Below are 23,166 nucleotides of genomic sequence, written 5' to 3'. Positions count from 1 at the left end.
CCGGAGTTCGTGAGGTCCTCTTAAAGGAACTCGTTAGTCACCTGGATGTTCACGATTTTTGAGTCATGTGAGTCCCTGAATATTCATAAATACATACCGAAACCCCTATACTCAATAACTCGATTATGAATTGATGTACATACCTAGCTAATCTTTACAAAACCACATATTTGAGCTTCTGAAACCGTTTATGGAAACACGCGGGTGTGTCGTACAACCATAGTCTTCAATGCCGGCAACTCTCTATCAAGCTTGAACAATGTTGGACATCCTTAACCAATATTCATTAAAAAATGGGTTTCTAAGGTTGATGTATATATCCCGTGAAATCAACAACTTCTAGTCTCATCCAAACTCTCGCCTAGTGACTCTCAATCAAATCTTGTATCTGCACTAATAAGCAAACCGTCTAAAAACAGCCTATTGTAGCGTCCCTGCTCGTCATTGCCTATGGGCACATGCTTGTGCTGATTCGCAAGCCGATTAGTGAAGCCACGAGAGAGGAGCAAGCCCGTGGTTCGTGCTAGCTTGATAGTGCAAAGAGTTTCTTCTGAAAGGTCTCCAACTTCCTCGTGGAAGGTGGACCAAAAGACGCTTTGCAAATGATCAAAGTCATCGTATCTCGACCAGCCGTCTCTAAGATGGAAATGTCCTGCCAGGCCTTGTACAGTATAAAGATTCAACCCAAAGGGAGCAACTTCGGCCTCGGCCCAGTCGATAACACCAGTTAGGTGGCAAGTCTTCTCGTCGACCATGATATTGCATGATGAAAAGTCTTGATGGAGAAGTACCATCGGCAAGGAGAAAATGTTGTCAATAGATTCAATACATTCTTTGATGATGGGTTGAAAGAGATCGGGTAGAGCCGTTTGCAACATTGTGAGCTCCGTGGTGTATGTCTTCTGTAGTTGGTCACGATAGACCGGGTCAACTTGTTGAGGGGCATTCCATGAAAGAGCAAAAAATCTAGCTATTCTTAGCACCATTTTGACCAAAGATCTGGAATTTGGCATACTTTGCAACACCAACAATAAGATTTTCACGAGAGGTGAAGGTTTCTTGCGAGTTTTTAGGAAACCCGCTGGCCAGAATAAAGTCGATTTGAGTGACGCCTTTCATGCGCTCCAATACGTAAGCATAAAGGGGCTCTTTGCCACTAGTTTCCTCTCCCATTTTGCCCTTAAAAGACACGCTGGGAGCCAACTGCCCAAAAATCTTTCTAGCTAACACAGAGGTCTCGTCTTTGAGCTCAAGTGACTTTAGTCGGAACTGAACAACGTATTCTTGGTCAAGGCTAGCATAAATAGAGTAGCTGTAGTTGCCCTGCCCTTCAACCGGAATAGCCTTGCCTTCAGTCAATTCGATTGCTCGTGCATCGCATTCAGGACGTGTGACAGATGTTTTGGTAAAAAAAGCAGCGATAGCATTGTTGAGAGAGTATTCCGGGTAGGTAGAAGCAATGATAGCATCGCTGAGAGAGTTTTCTGGATTGGTAGTCGCCATTGTGAAATAGCTGGATTGCCTGATAGATTTGCATCGACGTCGCCGTTAGGCTCTTAAATGGCATTTTAGACGTGTTGGGTATGAAGCAATCAAGTCAGTGCGGCGGCCGGAACCGGAGAAGGGGCTGCGAATCAGTGCGTTGGATGGCAAATAAATGCCATACACAGGATTCTAGATGATTGTTCTCATTTTGCCTCTCTTTTCTTAGTGTAGCTGATGGGAATATGGCCGTTCACAGCCACATATTCCGTCTGCTGCATCCTCAAAAGTACCACTTGGAGGCGGTACCACTTGAGCAAGGCTCGATAGTAGCTTCATAGGCATTATCAGTGTATGAGAGGGTTGATAAGTGCAAAGTAGGAGATGGAATAGGACCTGGAATATTGGTTTTCGTCTCAACGAGTCTAAAACAATACATGTTTTAGCTAATCTCCCCAGTGAGCGTCTAGGGACGAATCTACGCTGGTCAATGTAGCATCCTAGTCTAGTTTAACATTTGGAGTGTCCATCATGTGTGTTGAATGATGTTGAATTCAGCCAGAGAAAATTTAGTGAGACATGCTTGGTTGTTCTTTTGTAACGTCTCTGGCCCCGCTACATGAGCTTGGAATTAGAGATGACGGGTTAGTGTTATCTAGGGCAGATACACGTATGCAGCCAACAGTAATAGTAGAAAGGAATATTCATCCCACATGTTTACTCGAGGCTGTCTTTTATCGCTGTTGCTGCTGCTTTACATAAAGACGTTGATAATGGAATTTTCAACGGTGTCTGTTTAGATATCTGGTTAGGTAATTGAATGGCAGGCTGGGTCTTGCATGTACTTCGGAGGGGCGAAGCTCAACCGCCTGTGAAGACGGAGTTTAGAGGCGTGGTTACTCAAAGGCAGGATGTACATCCATTACGAAATTCGAAGCCTCCAAACCTTCTTTCCCATCATAAGCATCATGTGGCCTGGCTCAAGGTTTCCCCATATGGGAACTGGCCGGCCATATACATGGATTTATGACGGCAATAATACGGGGCACTGAGTTTAGGCGGAGGATCGCCGTTAGCGTTGGCGCAGATGCGGAAAAGCGTAATGGCTGTGCCTGTCTAAGCCCGTTTTGCGCTATTTCATCCTCTTCTTGCTGCCTGCATGTGTCTCGACAGGTACTTGTAAGTCTGGGCCGGGGCGAGGCTCATATCGATCGACTGTTGGGCGCAGATGCCCCGGAATGGCGATTAAAGCCCTCATATGCAGCAACCAATGCCTCAATTCCGCATCTCCAGTCCAAGTAGCGGTCAAATGACCACTGCAGGAACAGCTCACCCAGAGCTGAGTGCCGAATCTGCCCATGCCAAAGCGCTAGGCTGCGGCTGAAGCGCTATCCCGGCAGTTAGTCGAATGTTGGCTCGCCCCTTGGAAACTGCAAGTTGGGACCTCGCCTCACTGCCAAGTTTCTAGTTTTACTGCTTGTAGTATGCGCCGAAGTACAGTATCTGCTCAATACATGCATCAATCCTTTCCGGGTGCGGGAAAGCTTCTAGAACGCCTGGTGCTGCGCCACCACCGCTTAGAGAGTCGCATATACCATACCGTCTACGGTCGACCGAGGACATGTTGGAGCTAGCAGCCCTGCATTATAGACCAATGGCTGCAAGGCGCAAATGCGAGGCAATGTCAATCTGGGCTCTCCATTGGGCTTATTTGTGCTTCCAATTGCCTCTGTCTTGGCATGCGTAGATGCTTTGTATAAATTGGCGCGTGATTGTGTTTGCTATACGGAACTTTGCATGTGCTCAGAAGCCAGTTTCAGCCACCCACTTACAGCAAACGACCCAGTCACTAGCTACAATTGCGTTTTATATACCTACTTATACGTACATATATATATACCCATCTCGTTTGCCTTTTTCTAGTCTAATAACTCTCTCCTACTACGTTTCTTATTTTCTTTTCTATTTCATCCCCCATTAGCATTCTTCTGGGCGAGGAGCCAACCATTCCATCACCACACGAGCAAGAAAACCTTCCATCATGTCGTACAAGATTTCCGCTCCGGACGAGTACCTCGCCATCACTGGCATGGGTATTCGTACCGTCAGAATCACAAAGGCTGCCTGGGTATGGCCCTTCCAGCGATATACCCGCTTCAGCGTCCAGCCGCACGACTATGCCATGGACCTCCAGGCAATGACAAAGGAGAAGCTCCAATTCTCTCTGCCTGTCGTCTTCACAGTCGGACCGGATGTGAACCAGCGAGGAGCAAATATCAAGGGACGCACCGCGGCAGACGTGGCTTCGCATGACGGCGAAGAGAATGACCTGGAGGCTGGCCACCGAGAAGACTCAGGAGATTCCCTCGTCAAGTACGCTATGTTGCTGGCTCGCTCCAACAATAGCAACTCTGATGTCGCAGACCGAAACCATGTTGAAAACATTGTCAAGGGCATCATTGAGGGCGAGACACGTGTACTCGTGTCTGGTATGACCATGGAAGAAATCTTCACCGAGCGAGAGGTCTTTAAGCGACGCATCTTCCGCAACATCCAAAGCGAACTCCAGCAGTTTGGCCTCAAAATCTACAACTCCAACGTCAAAGAGCTCAAGGATGCACCAAACTCCATCTACTTCGAGTCACTGTCTCGCAAAGCCCATGAAGGCGCCACCAACCAAGCCCGTATCGACGTGGCCGAGGCCCAGCTCCGCGGTAACGTGGGTGAAGCCCAGAGAAAGGGTGAACAAGACCGTGAAATTGCAAAGATCAATGCCGAGACAGCGGTCCAGAAGACGGAGCGAGACATTGAGCGAGCTCAGGCCGAGGCCCAACTACATACCCGCCAGGCCGCCCTTACTCGTGACGTTGATATCGCTCGAGTCACTGCTCAGCGTACTCTTGAATCCAAGGATGAAGATCTCAAGCGTGACGTCCAGCTCAAGCGCGCCGCCGCCGAGATGGAGCGTCTTCGTGCTCAGGATGTCGTCAAGGCAACCATTGTTCGCGAATCCAAGCAGCAGGCCGCTGATGCTGCCGCCTACGAAACCGCCGCTCGAGCCAGGGCTGAGAAGGAAGCCAGCGAGCAAGCCACAGATGCCGCTGCCTACCAGATTGCCGCCCAGGCCAAGGCGAACCAGGAGGCCAGCCAGAGAGTTGTAGATACAGAGGCGTATAAGACTCGGGCCAAGGCAGAGGCTGACGTGGACGCCACTAAGAAGAAAGCAGAAGCAGACGCCTACAAGACTCGCGTCGCTGCAGAAGCGAGCCAAGAGGCGAGCCAGAGGGTCGCAGACGCCGAAGCTTACAAGATCCGCGCCGAGGCAGAGGCCGACCTTGTCCGTCAACTCAAAGCTGCTGAAGGTATGAGCGCCATGGCTGATGCTTACGGCAAGCTCTCAGTCGCTTTCGGCGGACCGGCTGGTCTTCTCCAGTACATGATGATTAGGGATGGCACTCTTGTTGAATTGGCCACTGCCAACGCCAATGCCATCAAAGGACTGGAGCCCAAGATTAGCGTTTGGAACACTGGCAACCAGGGCAGTGGCTCGGATGCCACTGACACTATGCGCAATGTCTACCAGATGCTTCCGCCTCTAATGACCACTATCAATGAGCAGACTGGCATCACTCTGCCCGAGTGGCAGTTTGGGCGACTCAACGCTGCTCAGAATGCGATGATGGAGACCAAGGCGAATGGCGATGGAAAGAAGAAATAAACACTCGTTTCAGGTATTTCATTTGTTTCCTTGCTTCTCGGCCTTTTTTTCTTTTTGTTCGTTGTCTATCGATGTACGCTAGAGTCGTTTTCTTTCAACGGGGTGTTTTAGAGTGGCTTTTTTCCAATGGTTTCTGTATGGGTGGGATAAGAGATTGATACTCCGCGGTGGTCTTTGTTCGATTCTTCTTCTTTGTTAGCTATTTGTACTCTATTGTCTAGAGCTAGAAAATATCAGAGTTTAATTCAACTTATCAATGATTGCTAAAAGTGAGTATTGTTCAGTGTAAGAAATCATTTGCTTTAGACTCGCCTGAAACTGGCATCCGCTGCTAGCTCATGCCCATTCTACCAAGAATCTCTGTTTGTGTAACCCATTTTCATAGGTACATGAAGATATATCGCCTTCTCGTCTAGGTAACTCTCGTGTTGGGCTCGAGCTGCTGTATCAGTGAGGTATTGCCGTGGCAATTGCATGCTGGCTTGTTTGCACCGTAATACACGCGGATGTTTTATCGTCGCATCCAAATCGCAGGCATTCACGGTTCATGATACGTGGCAGGGCCCACGCCTGTATACAAAAACTCGTCTATCGCGACGATATCTGATCAGTGCAATGTTACGGCTCTAGTCTCTGGAGTCGTGGCTCGAGAGGTTGATCTCATTCATCAATACGCAGCGCCAAAACTGGCCTTGGATCACGACTACAGAGACAGGCGGATGGTTATATGAATCGCGTCAGGAATATTTCTAACATCTGTCAGCGATCAGCCACTTTCTGTTCTCTCGGGCAGATATCTCTAGCCTCCGGCCTTTGGCCATTCTTGGCTTTGTCAATCTAACATTGATCTTACTCTCTCCATCTAATCGCCCAATCCCCCTTGGCAAAGCTCGGCTCCACGACCTTTCCAGACATGACCGCCTCGCAAAGACGCTTCTCGCCATCTTCATTAATCGCAAACCCAAATACAACGCCCCGTCGCGCCGCGCACTTTGTCATCTCGCGCTCCTTGGCGCGTCTCTGCCCCTGCTTTCGCTTCTCGAGCATTGCATCTGTCTCCTGAATCCTCTCTGCGCGGCCCTTCTCGCCACCGACGCTGCCGTTGACTTCAGAGACCGACTGCGGTGGTCGGATGCGTGTGCCGCTGCGGACAGACAGGCGAGCTAGCACGTCGCCGTCTATGTGGTTCTCGTCTTTGAGGTTTCCTGCGAGATCCACGTCTTCTTCAGATGACAGTGGCTCCGCTAGGGCTTCTGTAGGTTCTGATGTTTGAGGTGTTTCGTTGTCGCTGTGGTCCTCTTCGTCTGTTAGTTCCATCGATGCCCGGTTGGGTCCAAAGACGAGTTCCTCGGCGGCGCTGCACGATACCAAGATTCGATTATCGCCCTTGCTATTCTTCCCCTTGTTGTGTTTGCCAGAGGCCCCTCCTTTCGCCGGCTTCTTTGTGTCTGTCGATGAGCTTTCTTCTGCACCTAGCAGCTTTACAAATGCCTTCTCGAGCTCACGGTCTAGCTTTCCAGGCTTTTGAGTCCGGCATCGGCTTGAGCAGTACTTGACAGGAGTGTTGTTTTTAGCTGTAGCGGTAGTGCGCCGAGTACTAATGACTCTGCCGCATGAATGGCAATAAGGTGTGTCCTCGCCGCCCAGGAGTAGATAGAAAGGTGCTGGGGTCGCTTGAGATTTGCAAGGGCGGCTCCAACTGTCCATCCAACTCATCTTGGCTGGTTCTGATGATGACTTTTGCTGAAACGGATTGTGCGTGGAGAACTCGTGATGCTGTAGTAGTGAGATGTAGAATGCTTGTGGATGTATTTTTCGGACACGATTGACGCAAATCATGTCGGTTCTAGCATTCTGAAGCTGGATCAAAGTGACACGATTTGGGGGAGGAATGCAGCTGTGGTGATGTCATTGTCGTCATCGAGGATCGCCATCGATTCAGTAACCAGATACAGTAGACTTTTTATTGACAAAAGATACTAGCCTACTAGCACACTCTCCTGCCCTTCGGCTTAACTGAGACTACATATACCAAAAATATAGACATTTATATCGCTTGCTCTCGACTATGTCCTTGCTATTACTTGGGCGTACTATATTACGGGCGCGTTTGGTTACTCGCTTATTAAGGGCTATCTTGAGTGTGTGCATATGTTGGCGGTTATTGAAATGTCTTGGCGACAAGATATTAATGTTTAGCCGTTGAGGTATAGCAATGAATGTTCTAGGAGAGAGTTATCTAGATTCGGTAAGCGGCTCAGTATCGTTAATTCGACCTGTGAGCTGCCAGTCGCATGAGGATTGTAGCTGTAATTCTCTGGAAGCCGGTATGATACCGTCCTAATTACCATAAAGAGAGCATCCATCGCGGATCTTGTCCAATAATAACTTTTGATTAGAGTGTGACGATTCGTTGCCACGTTCCTAATATATCGTTATAGGGTAGGGACATTCCCAAGGGAGGGATGCGTATGTTTACGTTGGCAGATGGGATAGGATATCCTGTTGAGCACTGGCGTTCTGTCACGTAGTTGGTAGATAAGATGTAACGACTGACTGTCTAGGCCATCTAATGAGTGTTTCCATCAACGCCTTATATAGGTAGCCATCGGTCCAGTATACCAAGTACCGCTCTCTCAGGTCGGCCCCGTCGTGATTGGCTATATGGCCTGAGGCTGTTCCGTGGTACGTACTGCGTTATGATTCTTAAGAGGGTCGTAACATGGAGCAATTGCCGCCCAACCACCGGAGAGCCCTGCACTTTACCTCCCTACCGCTTCTTATTGGACTGCCGTGATACTGACCAGCGCTTATTATGGCCACCTGCATCAAGAGCTGAAAGATGCCAATTACCGCTCCACTCCTGGAAATTGTTATATTCCTCGTTTTGTTTTCGTGTAGCGTGTACCATCTCTTCTCACCTTCTTTGCCCGACATTATTCGCGAGGCCTAGGTCTGGGAGGCAGTACAGCAGCAGGTCTCCCGCCTTTATTCCCATCACAATAGTTCTCGTCCAACAGAACGTTAGTGGCTCTGCCGAGAAATGGGGCGGTCTGTGCAGAAAGAGCAGGGTTATTTCGGCTGCCTTGATGTTCTATCGTCATGCTTTAAGCAACCGCCTAAAGCTCGATCCCCCAGTCCAGACACGCCAAATGCTCGCCCAGCTCGTGCCCAAAGTCCTGAGACTAAGGCCCCAAAGGCAACTTCATCGGCTATTTCGAGTTCCTGCGACACTTCAGCATCGCCTAAAGTGAATGAGATTTCCTCTCAAACCCACAATCAGCCTTCTTCGAACGTGCAGCAAGTATCGGATCTGTGGGCAGAGGCTTTTCAAGGTCTTGGTGAAGAGTACAAGAAGTCAATCTCTGCAAATGTGTCTTCTATAAGCGACAAACCGGCTGAACAGCTGATAGGCCTTGTGCGAGGCCGCGAGGAGAATTTCAAGGATCGTTCGGCCAAGATCAAAATTGGTGAACGAGAAGTACTCTGGAGGGATTGTGCGACTCGAGTTATCAGCCTACTGTCGGCCACCGTCGATATCGGGATACAATTTGCACCTGCCCCTGGGCCAATTGTTTGGTCGGCTCTCAAAGTATTACTTAATGTAAGATCAATGCCTGCATTTTCTTGTTTCGCTGGCTGAACGTATCGTTTAGGCGCATGCTGGTGGATGCGAAAGTCTCACTGCTATTTTTGGATGCGCTGATAAGGTTTTGTGTCTTATGAATCGCGGCGCGATTTACGAACAAGTATTCTTGCAATCAAAACTGGACGACCTTGATGCTTGTGAGAAAGACTTGCGTAATGCCCTCATCAACGCCTATCAAAAAGCATTTGAGCTTCTGGACTATGCTGGAACACAGCTCAAGGACGGCGTGGCTGTACGTCGGTTCTTCGAAGCCTTATTGGACCCTCAGAAAGCGAAAGACAAGCTGAACGAGCTCCAAGAAGCTGAGAATAGCTTGCAAAAAGTTTTAACGGCATGCGATGTCAAGAAAAAAGATCTTCAGAATGAGCAGAGCCTGCGGCTTCTTAAACGGCTGGACAAACCACTACGATACATCGACGAAAAAGTTACCAAGATGCTCAAGAATCTAAAAGACGACGAGCTCTCCAAAATCCTCAATATCATTTGCAAAATTCATGTTGGGAATCAACACAGGTCGATGACATTAAAAAGAACTCGAGGAACAGGCGAGTGGCTATCACAACGCAAAGAGTTTCGTGAATGGGAAGATTCGAGCTCATCGAATATTCTATGGCTTACCGGAAAAGGTGTGTTATTTAATTCCTGGGTTCAGCTGCTCATATTTCGTGTACTCATATCTCATAGTTGGCGCTGGTAAATCGGTACTCACATCTAGCATAATAGATCGTTACCAGGTGGACGAGAATAACCAAGACGAAATTGACAAGGTTAACAGCAATGTTGACGAAGGCTTCGCATTTTTCTATTACAGCAAGAACAACAAAAACGTCACAGACGACCCAGTGACCAATATTCTTCGAAGCTTTCTACGACAGCTTGCTCAAGTGCCGCACTATGCAAATGGGATGTTTGATGACCTAGCCAGCCAGTGCCTAAAGATGGACAAGGCCCAACGGGCCTTCACCCCAGACTTTTGTCGAAAACAGATATCAACAATCGTCAATGCGCTACCGCGGACTACCCTGGTACTTGATTCCTTGGACGAGCTGGAGCCACAGCATATGCAGGAGATTATCAGCTTTTTCGTGGACCTTGTCAATGATTCTAAGCGACCAGTCAAGATATTCGTATCCAGTCGATTCACGACAGATATCTATAATGAGGTCCACAGAGCCATTAACAAACCTACGCGTATGGACATCGCCGAACAAAACCAAGGGGATATCGAGAGATTTATTCGAGAGAGGACCACGAGATTCGATTGCCACTGGAGGAATGACGAAGTGAAAGGCAAGGTCGTTGAAAAGATCAGCAAAGGTGCGAATGGAATGTATGTATTGCTTCCTTCCAACCCCGCCTTCATCGTTCAAGAATGCTTACGGTCTCAACAGGTTCAGGTGGGCGTTCCTGCAAATTGCTCAGCTCATCGAGTGTGATTCCCCCCGAGGATGTCGAAACACGACTTGGGCAACTTCCCAAAGGTCTAACAGCAGCATATGACGAGTTGTACGCAAAGGCTGGGTCCCACGACGAGATCTATCTACAGCGAGCTGTAAAATGGGTCATGCATGCGCATAAACCACTTTGCACGGAGCAACTTCTTTCGGCAATACAACTGCGTTTAGCCAACGAGCATGATGACCCGGTCCTGGACACTAGGGGCCGTAGGCTATCGGAGCAGAAGTTAGAAAGTATCTGCCGTTATCTTATCGTCAAGGATGCTCGGGGCAAATGGGCCTTTCCTCACGCATCCGTCCAAGAATATTTCGTCGAGAAGCACACCGAATTAACCAATAAAGATGCCCGGATTGAGGTGGCCAAATTGTCGCTGTTGGTACTTATGGAATATTACCAGAGTTCTACCCCGACAGAATCTTCCGGATCAGGTCAACTGAGCAACGAGACCGCAGGAGATGATAGCAGCATCGTATGCAAGCCTGATTCAGTAGATTCTCTCAAACACTACTTATCACAATACTGGGTGTTGCACATCAGAGATGTACAAGGTGTGCCTGATGGAAACAAGCAGATCTCGAAACTTCTCGAACGATTCATGATCTCCCTAGACAATCCATGCCACTCGACCCTGGAGTACCAAAAATGGTTGGAATATATTGGCTTGCTAGGAAACAACTATTCCTTCAATCTCGACGTCTGTCAAGGAAGAGACTTGATGCCTGCCGAAAACCCGGCGTTCGGGATAGTGGTTCTTGGTATCACTCTCGATGAGAAAGAATGGGCAAAAACCTGTCTTGAACGCAAATTGGAAGAGCTTCACAAATACGGCCTTGATACTCTCTCGCTGGCTGCGCAATATGGACGCGCTGAACTTTGTGTCTCACTCATTAAAATGGGAAGTGACCCAAAGAGAATTCTACCCTCCAGGACCGGTGCCTTGGATCAGGCTATTATGAAGAAGGAGACTACTTCTGTCAAAGAGCTTCTAATGCACGGGGCTGATCCTAACGTCGATACTAAGCGCTGTCCGTTATGTCAAGCGGTGTTTTTCGGCGGTCGTGAAATCTTCGAGCTTCTAATTAAGCATGGGGCCCTTCTCGACGGACCTTGTTCGTCCTGTGTCTTCAGTTGTCCTTTAGAGGCCGCTGCATACTTAAACAATGAAGATGCCGCAGATATTTTGATCAACGCCGGGGCGACTGTGGACCTGCGCCTCGACGGCGAATTCAGCACTCCCCTTGTTACTGCTGCTTACTATGGCTCTTTCAAAGTCGCAAAGCTTCTTATCAAATATCGTGCGGATGTGAAAATCAAGCAAGAGCCTATCGATTCTAACACCATTGGCGGTGTATTAGGGGCAGCCTTTTGTAGCCACCAAGCTATAAAGTTAGTCTCGTATCTTATCGAAGAAGCTGAGGCAGATCCCAACAGAATCATTGAAGATCTTATGGGAAGAAATCCCTGGGTAAGCAATCCATTGGAATCAAGAGGAAAGATCAGCGAGTGGCTCTTTAGAAATAAGCACCTCAACCCAGATGAGGTACAAGGCCTAGAAATAGGAGACTGCAGAGCCTTAAAGCCATTAGTACGGACTGCTAAGCGGTTTGCAAGGGAGCGATCAAGTGGATCATCATCGCTTCAAGAATCAGAAATTAGAGCATTGAAGGGAGCAAATCGGAATAGTGGAAGATAGGTATGTAATTGGAAACACAATAGAGACATGACAGGATATACAGCGTATCTCATTTTCGGGGTTGGTGATCTGGCTTAGGGTAGAAAGAGCTCCAACTATTTACGACTTCTTCCAAGCGGAAGAGAAGAGAATACGAGTTAGAAGACAAAAGAACTTGTCAAACATCGTGAAGAAAGCCAATGTTAAATTGATATGATGAACACCCTCATCGAGGGAGTTCCAGTACTCATATAATCGGCTTAAAGGAGACCCCAAGTGCATCACCATAAAACTAACAAACATACCGAACCCGTTGGGTTTGAAATAGCCTACCTATGTGCAAGGTTGCCTATCTTTTGTATGGTTGGAAAGGCCAAGTTTGCTGGCAAACAGTCATTCCGAACCTATCATGTGTTATGCGATCGAATGTGCCGTGGAGCGTCTCAACCCAGCCAACTCAAGTAATTTAAACAAATGTTTAAATAAACGTTTCGGGTGACATTGTCTTGGGCAGTACCATAGATTCTTCGACGTCGAGCTTTTCATTATCTGGAAGATAATAATATGAGTGTGCTGCCTGGTCCCCTATTTCTGTTTCTGTAAGCTTTGACGAGCAAAGGGTTATCCGTCTCCACAGAAAACTTGAAACCGCGAATATACTCTTGGCCCATGATCTTGTTACAGCCTTTAAGAACTTGTAGAGGTCGTACTGGTGATAGGTGAGGTGACTCTGGTGGAAGATGCGTTGGTGACGCAGGTCTGCTTACAGAGAGCATCGATTGGTCGTTATGACTATAGAGACTTCACCATCATCGTCATATCAATCCATGTTTTAGGTGTCTTCGGATCCGTTCCAATCGATACTACCATGCTTTTGATGCAGAGCTTTTTCGATAAAATTCAACCCATCCTTCAGGCCATTAGTTCCTCTTTACCTTAGCAGTTTTATCGTACATCTAGAGCAAAATTTATAATTCCGATCTTGCTTATTTAGTATCCAGTCTTTCGTTGGCGAGGCGCTGGGAGAGGCGGAGTTGCGCGTCTCGGAGAGCATGGAGAAGTTGTAGATCCACGTTGTAGAGATCCTTGTTTCTTCCGCCATCTTCGTTGCTTTTTCTTATGCGGTGGTTTCTCCTCTCGATTGATTCTCGGTTAGCCTTGTCTTCGTGGTCAAAATTGGACAAGTACTTCTCGATATACTTCCTGAGTTGCTGGTGAATTTCTTTGTTCGCCCGCAACCTTTGATATGTACTCGTGATATCCGCATGGTGATGGGTGCAGCAGGCGTATCACCATTCTCTAGTCGCCCGTTTTCTCGTTCAATTTCGCAACTTGGCCTAGAAGGTTGGACATGCCTGAGTCAATATCATTAGCGGCACAAGATACAATTGGAGAATGTTTCTGTATGTTAGTAATATATGAGGGGCAGTGCCCCCGAAATGTTGAATGATTCAACGCAACTCAAAGCAAGTAGAAAAATCACCAGATGGTCATGTCAAAAGGGTCAAATATATAATTGCGTGTAAGCGACATGGGATGGCCTCCGATAAGCTCCACAGTATAACGGCATCTGACATGCATATATACCCGCAGCTATTGTCCGCCCGTATTAGTGAGACGGGAGCTATCAAAGGCCTTTTTTTGTACATGACCCTTAGTTTCACTTGATCCTTTGATCCCAGGGATTGCTAGCCTTGGTATGGCAAACTGTACAAGCAGTCTATGGGTGTAAGAGCAAGCATGGGCGCGCTATTCGCGTCATTTAAAGCCGCAATTCAATCTTCAGAAAACTTCTGGTTTGTGAAACAACAGATGTGTTTCTCATGCAAGTAAGAATCTCGATAGCTCGGATACCGCGGGATGCAGGGTCTTGAAGATGACGAGATTGACGATGCATTATGCTTAGTCGTAGTGTCGATGGAGCTCATGTAGGTACCCACGCAAGCTGCTGCGGAACAGGGGTTACATGACGAAGAAATCTCAGGATTGGCTTAGTAAAAGCCATGTTTAACATGCCTTGTTAAAATATATTTTACAATAATTTGAGCTCCTAAGCAAACATCAAGGCACTTACAAATGATATACTTAATAGGTACCTACAATTCCCACTTTCTCTTCTAAGCAATAACCTTACAATAGGCAAGTGTTTCTTTCTCGTTTGATAACTTAAGGTACTCATTATACAGAAAGTTGTCATCAGACTCTCAATAATGATATGCCATATAAATGATACAAGTCCACACCATGTGTCAAAACTGGCGGTGTTGAGCTCAGATGCGTCTGACAGGCACCGCATTGCTGCATGCCCCTCCAAGTCCGATAAATCGCCGAATCAGCAGCTTCTGCCCCTCCAATCAACTCTGACTCATAGAGAATCAGAGTCGCATCCGCCGCCTGGCCTGCAGGGAAGATTGTTAATCCGGCGTCAGTCTCACGTAAGCGATCCCTCTGGCGATTTCATGCGGCTTTTGCTGCTGCAAGCCAGTGGGCGCTCCAGGGCCTACAGAGTACTTATGCCTTGTACCGCCCTGCGGCAGCGCCGAAAGCCACCAAAGCCATTGATAAGCCGAAAAAAGTCCAGGCACTAATTATCACCTGCGACTCATACTGGATTGGAACCGCACCTCCAACCTCGAACCTCGAACCTCGACATCGACATTGCGCCGCTTCACGCCCAGCACTAAAGACGCTGCGACTTTTATTGTCTGTTTGAAACAAGGAGAATCATCATGGCGGCCGCAGACGCATCCGAGAAGCTCGCGCTCATCAGCGAGAACCTGACCGAGATCCTCAACCCCGAGATTATCGAGAAGATCCTGGCCGAGGGGCGGCATCCCAAGATCTACTGGGGTATGTCAACGAAAAGATGAGAATGGCCTCATCTGCGGAATATCTGTACAATCGAGCAAAACACTGACAAACAACGTCCAGGCACCGCCACAACCGGCCGCCCTCACTGCGGCTACTTTGTCCCCGCCATCAAAATCGCCCAGTATCTGGCCGCTGGCTGCCATGTCACGATCCTGCTCGCCGACATCCACGGCTTCCTCGACAACCTGAAAGCGCCCATCGAGCTGGTCGAGCTGCGAGTTGAATACTACCGCTTCGTCATCACCGCCATCTTCAAGGCCGTCGGCGTGTCCACCGAGAAGCTCAAGTTTGTCCAGGGCAGCTCGTACCAGAAGAGCCCCGAGTACATCATGGACGTCTACAAGCTGTCGTCGGTCATCTCCGAGCACGACGCCAAGAGGGCCGGCGCCGAGGTTGTCAAGCAGACGGACAATGCGCCGCTGTCGGGCCTGCTCTACCCGATCCTGCAGGTCCTGGATGAGCAGTACCTGGACGTCGATGCCCAGTTTGGAGGTCTCGACCAGCGTAAACTCTTTATTGCTGCCAAGGAGTGGCTGCCCAAGCTCGGATACAAGGAGGTAACAAGAACCCCGGACTGCCAGTTCTGCATCACTGCTTTGATCGCCACGTAACTAATACCCGTTCAAGCGTGCGCATCTGATGAACCCCATGGTGCCTGGCCTCAAGGGCTCCAAGATGAGCTCCAGTGACGAAGGTAGGAGCTATTCTTCTCCACGCCAAAGATTCATTCACAGGACTTTGCCGCTGACTCATATATAGACAGCAAAATCGATCTCCTGGATTCCCCAGACGCAGTCTCAAAGAAGATTCGCAAGGCCGTCGCCACTCCCAAGGTTGTCGAGGAAAACGGTGTCTTGGCTTTCGTCGAATACGTCCTTCTGCCCGCAGCAGCCCTGAAGGGAGAGCGCAAGTTTGTCGTTGAGCGCGAGAGAGACGGCCTGGAGCCCCTGGTTTACACAAGCATCCAGCAGATGCACGAGGACTACAGAAACGATGTGGTATGTTTTCCCTCCTTTGAGTGGCCTTTTTCCTTCTCATATGATGCTCAAATACTTACCAATATATCTAGCTATCACCCCAACTACTCAAGGCAGCCGTCACCAAATCATTAAACGAGCTCCTGGCCCCCATCCACGCAGAGTTCACAGCATCAAAAGAATGGCAGGAGATTGCCATCAAGGCATACCCTCCTCCCGCCAAGAAGGAGAAGAAGGTCAAGGACAAGGGCACTCGCCACCCCGGAAAGGCAGCCGAGAACATTGACGTCAAGGACCTGAAAGAGGCAGTCAGCGAGGTTTGAGGAAAATAAAGAAAGAAAGGACAATACGGATGTAAATATGGAATGCTTGGCATATGCAGCAAAAAGAAAATCGGGGGGAGGGAGCGGGAGCTTTGACAGCGCCCGCATCACGGCATAGAGGAGCAAGGCGCAACCAAAAATATTCTAGAATACTACCCGATATATACGGAGTACATGCAGTTACGAATACATGAGCCTGAATACCTTCAGTTATTCTTCGAGCATCAATTCGTCGTGTCTATGCCCTAGTTGAGCAGACAAAGTCACTCCTATTTTCGCCCAGCCTTTGATTTCATCTTAAAGAATCCGACAAACGACACGCTTCTTCCCAAACTCAGTCCCTTCCGATACAACGACCCCTTTGCCCATCTCCTGAAGAGTGTTCAGCTGGCCCTGGCATAGCTCCCCCTGCTGAATGCATTTAGCATACTTCTTGGAGCAGTCCTCAATCTTCCCATAGGTGCACTCTTTCATGTCCTCTTTGCACTTTTCGCCTTTCCGGGCGCATTTCCCCAGCTTGTCGTTGCAATGGACGTCCCAATAGTACTGGGCTTGGGCACATACGGCGACGCAGCTCCAGCATTTGGGGGAGGCTACGGAGCACCACGCAGGGCAGGTCTTGTTGCAGTATTTCTAAGAGGAAACTGTGAGCACGGCATTTCTAGATGTACAGTCTAATACGGGAGATGGAAGAGATGGAAGGGAAAGAGGAGATGAGCATACTTTGATAGTCTTTTTATCACATGGGATATAGCGAGACATGTCTGTTACTGTCCCGTTTGTCGGATTCACGTCTACTGTGTTCAAATCGGGCGCCGGCAAAGCGACTGCGAGGCCGATTTGAACGGCAGCGAGGAGATATTTTAGATGCATCGCAATGTATCTATTTCATCCAATTATCTAAGACTTTTGGTGAAATCTACTTATTGGATGCTCAGGGCGGTAAGAATGTAGAATTAGAGAAACAACTGGGAGTCGAGATAGGATATATGCAAATATATATGAAGATATCCTTTATGTGGATACACCGACGCGTCTTCATACAGCCTCAAACCTAGATTTTCTATTGCAACAAAGTTCAATGTCTGTATAGTATAAGTGAACTATAAGCTTTGGAGTCTGGGCGAGGCGTATTGCGCCGCTGAGCACAAGTGAGTCAACAGTGGATCTCGCGTTATATAATGGAATACAACAAGAAAGTTACACATGCCAAAGAGAATTTCTATTTGAGATGAGACGAGTATTTCAAGAGATGTACTTTTTCCTAACGTGGCCATCATTGGAGACATGAACCAAGAGTCCACACACACACGTAACACCGTATTACCGCAAAACTCAGCTTTAAGTATAGGGTAATGTACCTTTTTTAGTCTGATATATCATTGTCTTGTAAGAGAATCAAAGTCAATTACATTGAATGCTAGCTTGTACTCGCGGGTAGATTATGTGCATCGCGATGTGATTTTGGAGTTGAGTGTACAAGAGGTTCACAGACAAAGCTGAGCTTGCGAGGTCAACATCCAGCCTGCTAGGGCCCTGGGTACAAAAACAACTTTTCTTACTAGTCAAAAGATAGAGGAAGTGTTACCTATATGAAAGTAAGCAGGGTTGCCTAATTGATGAAATAGGAGACTGACTTGCTAGTATAGAGGTGATTATCTTCATGCCCTTATACCGCGCTATTTTTAGTAGATTATCCTGAAACATCTCAGGTGATCATAACACTGGTACTTAAACGCCTTGATAACTGGAAGATTGACATCAAAGCCGATGCTACAATGTACGTGTATATGCTACGCCAAGCTGTACATCATCAATGCATGCGGCTCCCCCACCCCAGTTTTCCCTACCCTTGCATCGGAATACAGATTTCCGCCCCAGTTTTGCAATCAAGTCAGGGCTTCTCATTGATTCTCCTTTCAAATCCCTATTCTAAAAGTGCCAAGATCTTGCGTCCACAAGTAGGATATTCTATTAATTGAAATGCGACCGCATGATCATATGGAAGACAGACACCTTGAAAGGCATCAACTCTTCTCTTGTATCGTCTCAATCGATAGCCTCGGCTGCAGACGTTTTATTTTATGTGGAGATTCCAGGATTTTGAATCTCAAACAACCTGATTGGTCACTTCCACCACAAACTAATGCACTGCAATGGGGGGACGTTTATCCACGGCTATAGTCTGCCGTTCTTGGAACAATACTATACTGTGCGTCTATGCTGCTCAAGAAGCACTTCTGTCTTTTTTGAACGTTGTCAGAGTTGCCTATGAGATGAGGAAACTCGCGAACAACTCCTAAGGCCTCGTTGTCTTTAGCAAGTTATATACTAGAACATGCAGCCACATAGGACATATCCCCATTAGTAGAACGTGCCATCACCAGGGGTGGCTCAGAAATACGCGCATCCATTAGGCTACCCGTCTCTCATCCCTGTCACGGTATATCCTTAGTGCTCTGTAACTTTTTACTACTCTCGGTAGTCGTGCTCTTCTCCGAATCCGCCGCACAAATCTCCTTTCATTATGGAGTAGCAGTGCCACACAAGCAGCGACATTTTGCGGACTTGGCAGATAGTTTCGGGATTCAGAGGCTCCAACTCCGCAAATGCAGTTTTGATTCGATGAAGCCCCCATTGCCCCTTGTTTACTAAATAGCGGCAAACATCTTCTAGTGCGCCCTTGTGCCTCCCGCTCCACATCAGCTAAAGCCTGCCCATTGCCATGAAGGGGTTGCATTGCATGGACCACAAAGGGGGTTGACGTTGCCGTTTTAAAAGCAGGATAGCACATTGTAGCTCAAACTCCGAGGAGTTCCCACGGATAAACGGAACCTCGATGTCTCGTTCTCCTTTGTAGGGTCTTGCAAGCACCGATTCAGCTTCAAAGGCACATGGCACGGTACAGTCTGCGTCCATAGAAACGGCAAGACCAGGTGTCAGGAATTCAAGATTCCGGGCGCGGAAGGCTGACTTCCGCATATGAGATCGGAAAATGCCCTGTTTTAACCGACGGGTTGTGAAGTGATTGCTCATTTTATGCCTCCAGAGATCAACCAACGACATGTGTGACGGCACGATGTAACACTCTGCTCCATAACATATAAAAGTTGGTGGCCGCTCAAGAAATCGACATACGAGCCATTATTGCTTCCATTACCCCTCTTCTTCCTGTAGATCAAGGCTATTTGTGAAGAGTGTAATAGCAAAGGCATCCTGAGATGGGTATTCTCATCAACCATGGCGGTTCCAGCGCCGTCTCCCTAAGTCAGATGGCTTGGGTTCTCCCACTCGCTGCTCTGGTGCTGGTAAGTTGACATGACACATCATTAACTTTCCCAATTCTTGATCATTGTCTCACAGAGTCACTCTAGGGACTTGGCTACACTGCCTGGCATTGCATTTACAACCTCTACTTCCACCCACTTCGCAGGTTTCCCGGCCCCAAATTTGCGGCCATGTCATTTATCCCATACTCTCTCATCTTGACTGGCGGCGAAGGCCACCACAAGATATTAGCCCTGCACCTCAAATACGGCCCCATTGTTCGCGTAGCGCCCAACTTCCTTTCATTCAACCACCCAGACGCCCTCAACGACATGCGCGGCCACCGCAAGGCCGGCCAGCCTGAGCACGGCAAGGATCCAATACGCCGAGTCCCAAACGTCCACAACATCATTGGCGCAAATCGCGAGGACCATTCGCGTTTTCGAAGGAGTTTGGCCCATGGATTTTCTCATCAGGCCATGCTGGATCAGGAGCCCATCATTGGCGGCTACATCGACCAGCTGATGGATCGACTGAAACGGGACTGCGGCAATGGAACGCAGCAAATCGACATGGTCCGCTGGTTCAACTTTACGACGTTTGACATTATTGGTGATTTGTCTTTTGGCGAGCCGTTCGACTGCCTCCAAAACTCTGATTACCATCCTTGGGTTTCGCTCATCTTCCAGTCTGTCAAGAACCTCGTCTTCATGGCAGCGATACGATACTTTCAGATTTTCCCAAAGTTCTTCCAAAGATTTGCCATACCCAAAGATATTGCTGGCAGATTCGCCGAAAATATGCAATTATCTGGAATGAAGGTCCAAAAACGTCTCGACAGCGGCTCGGATCGCCCCGACTTTATTACTTCAATGACGGCCAAGCGCAATGGATCAGTATGTATAAGTGAGAACATATTTTGGTAACCAAAGCTAAATTGTATATCTAGTCGCTTTCTTTCCAAGAGCTTGCATCAAACGCTGTAATCCTCATTATAGCGGGCTCAGAAACTACAGCCACGGCATTATCCGCAGCAGCTTATTACCTCGGCCTTCATCCGGAAATCCAAGCCAAACTTGCCCATGAGGTGCGGTCAAGTTTCAAAAGCGCAGAAGATGTCAACATCACAAGCGTGCAGCATCTATCGTACATGTTGGCAGTGCTGGACGAGTCGATGCGCGTTTACCCGCCAGTTCCTGGGGGCCTGCCGCGATATACCGGCAAGGGAGGTGGTATTATTGCTGGTGAATTCATCCCAGAAAGCGTATGTATTCATCCCGTTACTTGTATACTTCTTTGCTATCTTGGGGAAACAAAGTCTGACCGTAATATTAGGCTCATGTTGATGTTTGGCAATGGCCAATGTACCACAATCCAAACTACTGGACGCAGGTTGAGGACTTTATTCCGGAGCGCTGGCTAGGCGATCCTAAATTCAAGGACGACAAGAGAGATGCGTTTCAGCCATTTTCTACAGGACCTCGCAACTGTATTGGTAAAAAGTAAGGATTCACTCAGGAGAAGCATATTCATCCACCTAAGCTAACATGTGACAACAGTCTTGCCTATGCCGAAATGCGCCTCATCTTGGCTCGTGTCATTTTGGAGTACGATATTACGCTTGCTGAAGGCACTGAGGGCTGGGATAATAGAAGCAAGTCGTATACCCTGTGGGAAAAGGGTGAGGTGAATGTTTATCTGACTCCTCGTAAGGTGGAGTAGTGATGTGGTGAGGCAACAACTATGCCCAGATCTTATTGTAATAATTTTGTTGTACTGTCATCTGTGTAGGGACTTTGAAATTGCATTCCATGGTTAATTGGATGATTATGAAATACGTTGATAGCAAATATGGTAGATTTGGGATTGGCGTCGGCAGCAACTATGACCAAGGGCTACGCTGCAATAATTCCCAAAAATTCAAGTCAATCAAGGGTGGTCTCACAAGATTAGCCAACGTTACTTGAATCATACCATAATGAGGAAAGTTATAGCAGTAGCTATTAAGAGCAAAGTTAGATAAGAGGCATCGTGTTATGATATCCAACAAGTTAATGTTGGAGAAATAATGTCAATTGAATTGACTATCTAAAGAGGTTCACTGAAGTAAAAAATCCATTGTCACCAGCGACACACTAGAAGAGTGTCATTCTATCGAAGCCTCTTATTTGCTGAGGCACTTGGTGGCAAGCTGGTTGATGGTGTTGGCCAAAACCGCGGCGTCATCCTTGGAGACGGTATAAGTGCAGTTGGACTTGTTGCCGCCGGGGTTGATCTGGATGTGGTAGTTTCCATCGCTGTCGGTAGAGTAGGTGTACTGGTAAGAAGCGCTGGTGCTGGTGCTGACGTTGGCGTTGGCGTTGTCATTGCGGTGGCCATCGTCGGTAACGTGGACAATGGTGCTGCTTGCGTTGCTTGGTTGACAGGTGCGGCTGCCGATGAAGCTACCGAAGATGCAAGCAGCGGTATCAAAGATGTCGGCGATGAGGTTGCCGTTGCCGCTGCGAGGGGGGGTCAAAGAGGCCATTGGCGGCCATTTGCATTTGCTGCATCATTTGGGCATCTTTGGCTTGCTGAGCTTGCTCCTGGAGGGAGATTAGCATGATCTCTCAGGTAGAAGATTATTGAATAGAAAACTCACCATGGGAATTGCAAGGCCAGTGGCCGCAAGGAGAGAGAGAATGATGGCACCAGTCTTCATTTTGGCGAGTGGTTTTTGTTGAATAGCAGAAAGTGGAATATTGCTGTATTGAATGAAGCTTTTGTAATGACTGATGGCTGATGAGTTTGAGAAGAGATGGGTGATAGAGACGCTTTATATACTTTGCATCACACGCGTCAATCCGATGCTTCGTAAGCTACTGCTTCAATTCAGCATTGAGGAAGCTATTTCACGGTCAGCCATTTCCGTCTGATGCTAAGGCATGTTGATCCATCTCAGACAATTAACTCTAGAGTTATACATATTTGCTATTAAGAGTGCAGCGCGGCAAAGCTATTTTCACAAATCACCTAGTACACAGGGTCTAATCTAATATCCTGACTCTGATTGCACGACTAATCCAGCAAATCCTTCCATCGTGAGACATTTGAATTCAACCTGGAATGAATATCTGTACTGGACCAACACATCATTTAGATTCTATCAATCTTAGCCTGCCATGAATGTGCTGAATCTTAAAGAAAACTTGTAGCTTCTTACAATCATATCTCTTGATGGCCGATTCTCGGCTTTTCTTGGGTATTTAATGTGGAAGCAATCGTGTCTCATCGTAGCAAGACTCTCAAGTAATACTTTCCGCCTCTTGAGGTACATTTGGCCCTCAAGTTCTAGAACAAGTCACATGAGATAGGAAGAAATGTATCTCATAAGTTGCGTACTTGGCAATATTAGTCCCTTTTTCGGCTGTAGGGAATGGTTAGATCCTCATGCCGGGACATGAAGACTGTATGCTGAAAGGGCATGTCTGATATCCATAATCTCTTAGCTCATCTTTCATTTAAAAACGATTGTGAATGATTCCAAAGAAATTCTGGTAGAGCCTAAATAAATAAAGACGTGATATCATCCTGAATAAGTTTATTAGGGAAGTATACGGGCCGCTATTAGGGCGATTTGACTCTACTATATGTAGACTTTATCTCATTCATACGAAGCTTTTTGAAATGACAATACAGGGTATACCTAGACTTGCTCCGTCTGCCCTCGAACATTGCATCAAAGCCAATGCGTCTAGCTAGAGTGAAAC

General features: G+C 47.6%; 9 protein-coding genes across 9 annotated transcripts; 5 read left to right on the top strand and 4 right to left on the bottom strand.

Annotated features, from left to right (window-relative positions):
* Window positions 1-371: 371 nt before the first annotated feature.
* Window positions 372-1,573, bottom strand: TrAtP1_009248 (uncharacterized protein; the record flags this gene model as incomplete). The annotated part of the gene is made up of 2 exons (XM_014093560.2): window positions 1,016-1,573; window positions 372-966 (listed from the first exon to the last, which is right to left on the bottom strand). The coding sequence occupies exons 1-2, from the start codon at window positions 1,501-1,503 to the stop codon at window positions 372-374; spliced, it is 1,083 nt and encodes a 360-aa protein (XP_013949035.2). The 5' UTR covers window positions 1,504-1,573.
* Window positions 1,574-3,523: 1,950 nt separating this feature from the next.
* TrAtP1_009247 (uncharacterized protein) lies at window positions 3,524-5,200 on the top strand (the record flags this gene model as incomplete). Its single annotated transcript, XM_014093559.2, has 1 exon — window positions 3,524-5,200. The coding sequence occupies one exon, from the start codon at window positions 3,524-3,526 to the stop codon at window positions 5,198-5,200; it is 1,677 nt and encodes a 558-aa protein (XP_013949034.2).
* Window positions 5,201-5,970: 770 nt separating this feature from the next.
* TrAtP1_009246 (uncharacterized protein) lies at window positions 5,971-7,183 on the bottom strand. Its single transcript, XM_014093558.2, has one exon. It carries the CDS (start codon window positions 7,037-7,039, stop codon window positions 6,050-6,052), a length of 990 nt encoding a protein of 329 aa, XP_013949033.2. The 5' UTR covers window positions 7,040-7,183; the 3' UTR covers window positions 5,971-6,049.
* Window positions 7,184-8,243: 1,060 nt separating this feature from the next.
* Window positions 8,244-10,349, top strand: TrAtP1_009245 (uncharacterized protein; the record flags this gene model as incomplete). The annotated part of the gene is made up of 4 exons (XM_014093557.2): window positions 8,244-8,804; window positions 8,857-9,475; window positions 9,534-10,179; window positions 10,241-10,349. 4 exons carry the CDS (start codon window positions 8,244-8,246, stop codon window positions 10,347-10,349), a joined length of 1,935 nt encoding a protein of 644 aa, XP_013949032.2.
* A 64-nt stretch (window positions 10,350-10,413) lies between these two features.
* On the top strand, window positions 10,414-12,000 carry TrAtP1_009244 (uncharacterized protein; the record flags this gene model as incomplete). Its single annotated transcript, XM_066114214.1, has 1 exon — window positions 10,414-12,000. One exon carries the CDS (start codon window positions 10,414-10,416, stop codon window positions 11,998-12,000), a length of 1,587 nt encoding a protein of 528 aa, XP_065970308.1.
* A 2,491-nt stretch (window positions 12,001-14,491) lies between these two features.
* On the top strand, window positions 14,492-17,135 carry TrAtP1_009243 (uncharacterized protein). The gene is made up of 5 exons (XM_014093556.2): window positions 14,492-14,829; window positions 14,911-15,407; window positions 15,478-15,544; window positions 15,610-15,848; window positions 15,920-17,135. The coding sequence occupies exons 1-5, from the start codon at window positions 14,709-14,711 to the stop codon at window positions 16,148-16,150; spliced, it is 1,155 nt and encodes a 384-aa protein (XP_013949031.1). The 5' UTR covers window positions 14,492-14,708; the 3' UTR covers window positions 16,151-17,135.
* Window positions 16,448-17,023, bottom strand: TrAtP1_009242 (uncharacterized protein; the record flags this gene model as incomplete). Its single annotated transcript, XM_014093555.2, has 2 exons — window positions 16,448-16,783; window positions 16,874-17,023. The coding sequence occupies 2 exons, from the start codon at window positions 17,021-17,023 to the stop codon at window positions 16,448-16,450; spliced, it is 486 nt and encodes a 161-aa protein (XP_013949030.2).
* A 2,236-nt stretch (window positions 17,136-19,371) lies between the features above and the next one.
* TrAtP1_009241 (uncharacterized protein) lies at window positions 19,372-21,139 on the top strand (the record flags this gene model as incomplete). The annotated part of the gene is made up of 5 exons (XM_014093554.2): window positions 19,372-19,458; window positions 19,525-20,313; window positions 20,367-20,681; window positions 20,753-20,919; window positions 20,977-21,139. The coding sequence occupies 5 exons, from the start codon at window positions 19,372-19,374 to the stop codon at window positions 21,137-21,139; spliced, it is 1,521 nt and encodes a 506-aa protein (XP_013949029.2).
* A 442-nt stretch (window positions 21,140-21,581) lies between these two features.
* Window positions 21,582-21,944, bottom strand: TrAtP1_009240 (uncharacterized protein; the record flags this gene model as incomplete). Its single annotated transcript, XM_014093553.2, has 1 exon — window positions 21,582-21,944. One exon carries the CDS (start codon window positions 21,942-21,944, stop codon window positions 21,582-21,584), a length of 363 nt encoding a protein of 120 aa, XP_013949028.2.
* Between the last annotated feature and the right edge of the window lie 1,222 nt (window positions 21,945-23,166).

This window comes from Trichoderma atroviride, chromosome 5 (assembly GCF_020647795.1).
Source record: "Trichoderma atroviride chromosome 5, complete sequence".
NCBI classification, from domain to species: domain Eukaryota; kingdom Fungi; phylum Ascomycota; class Sordariomycetes; order Hypocreales; family Hypocreaceae; genus Trichoderma; species Trichoderma atroviride.
Note: the sequence above shows the minus strand (reverse complement) of the source record. Positions and strands in the feature narration are given on the sequence as shown.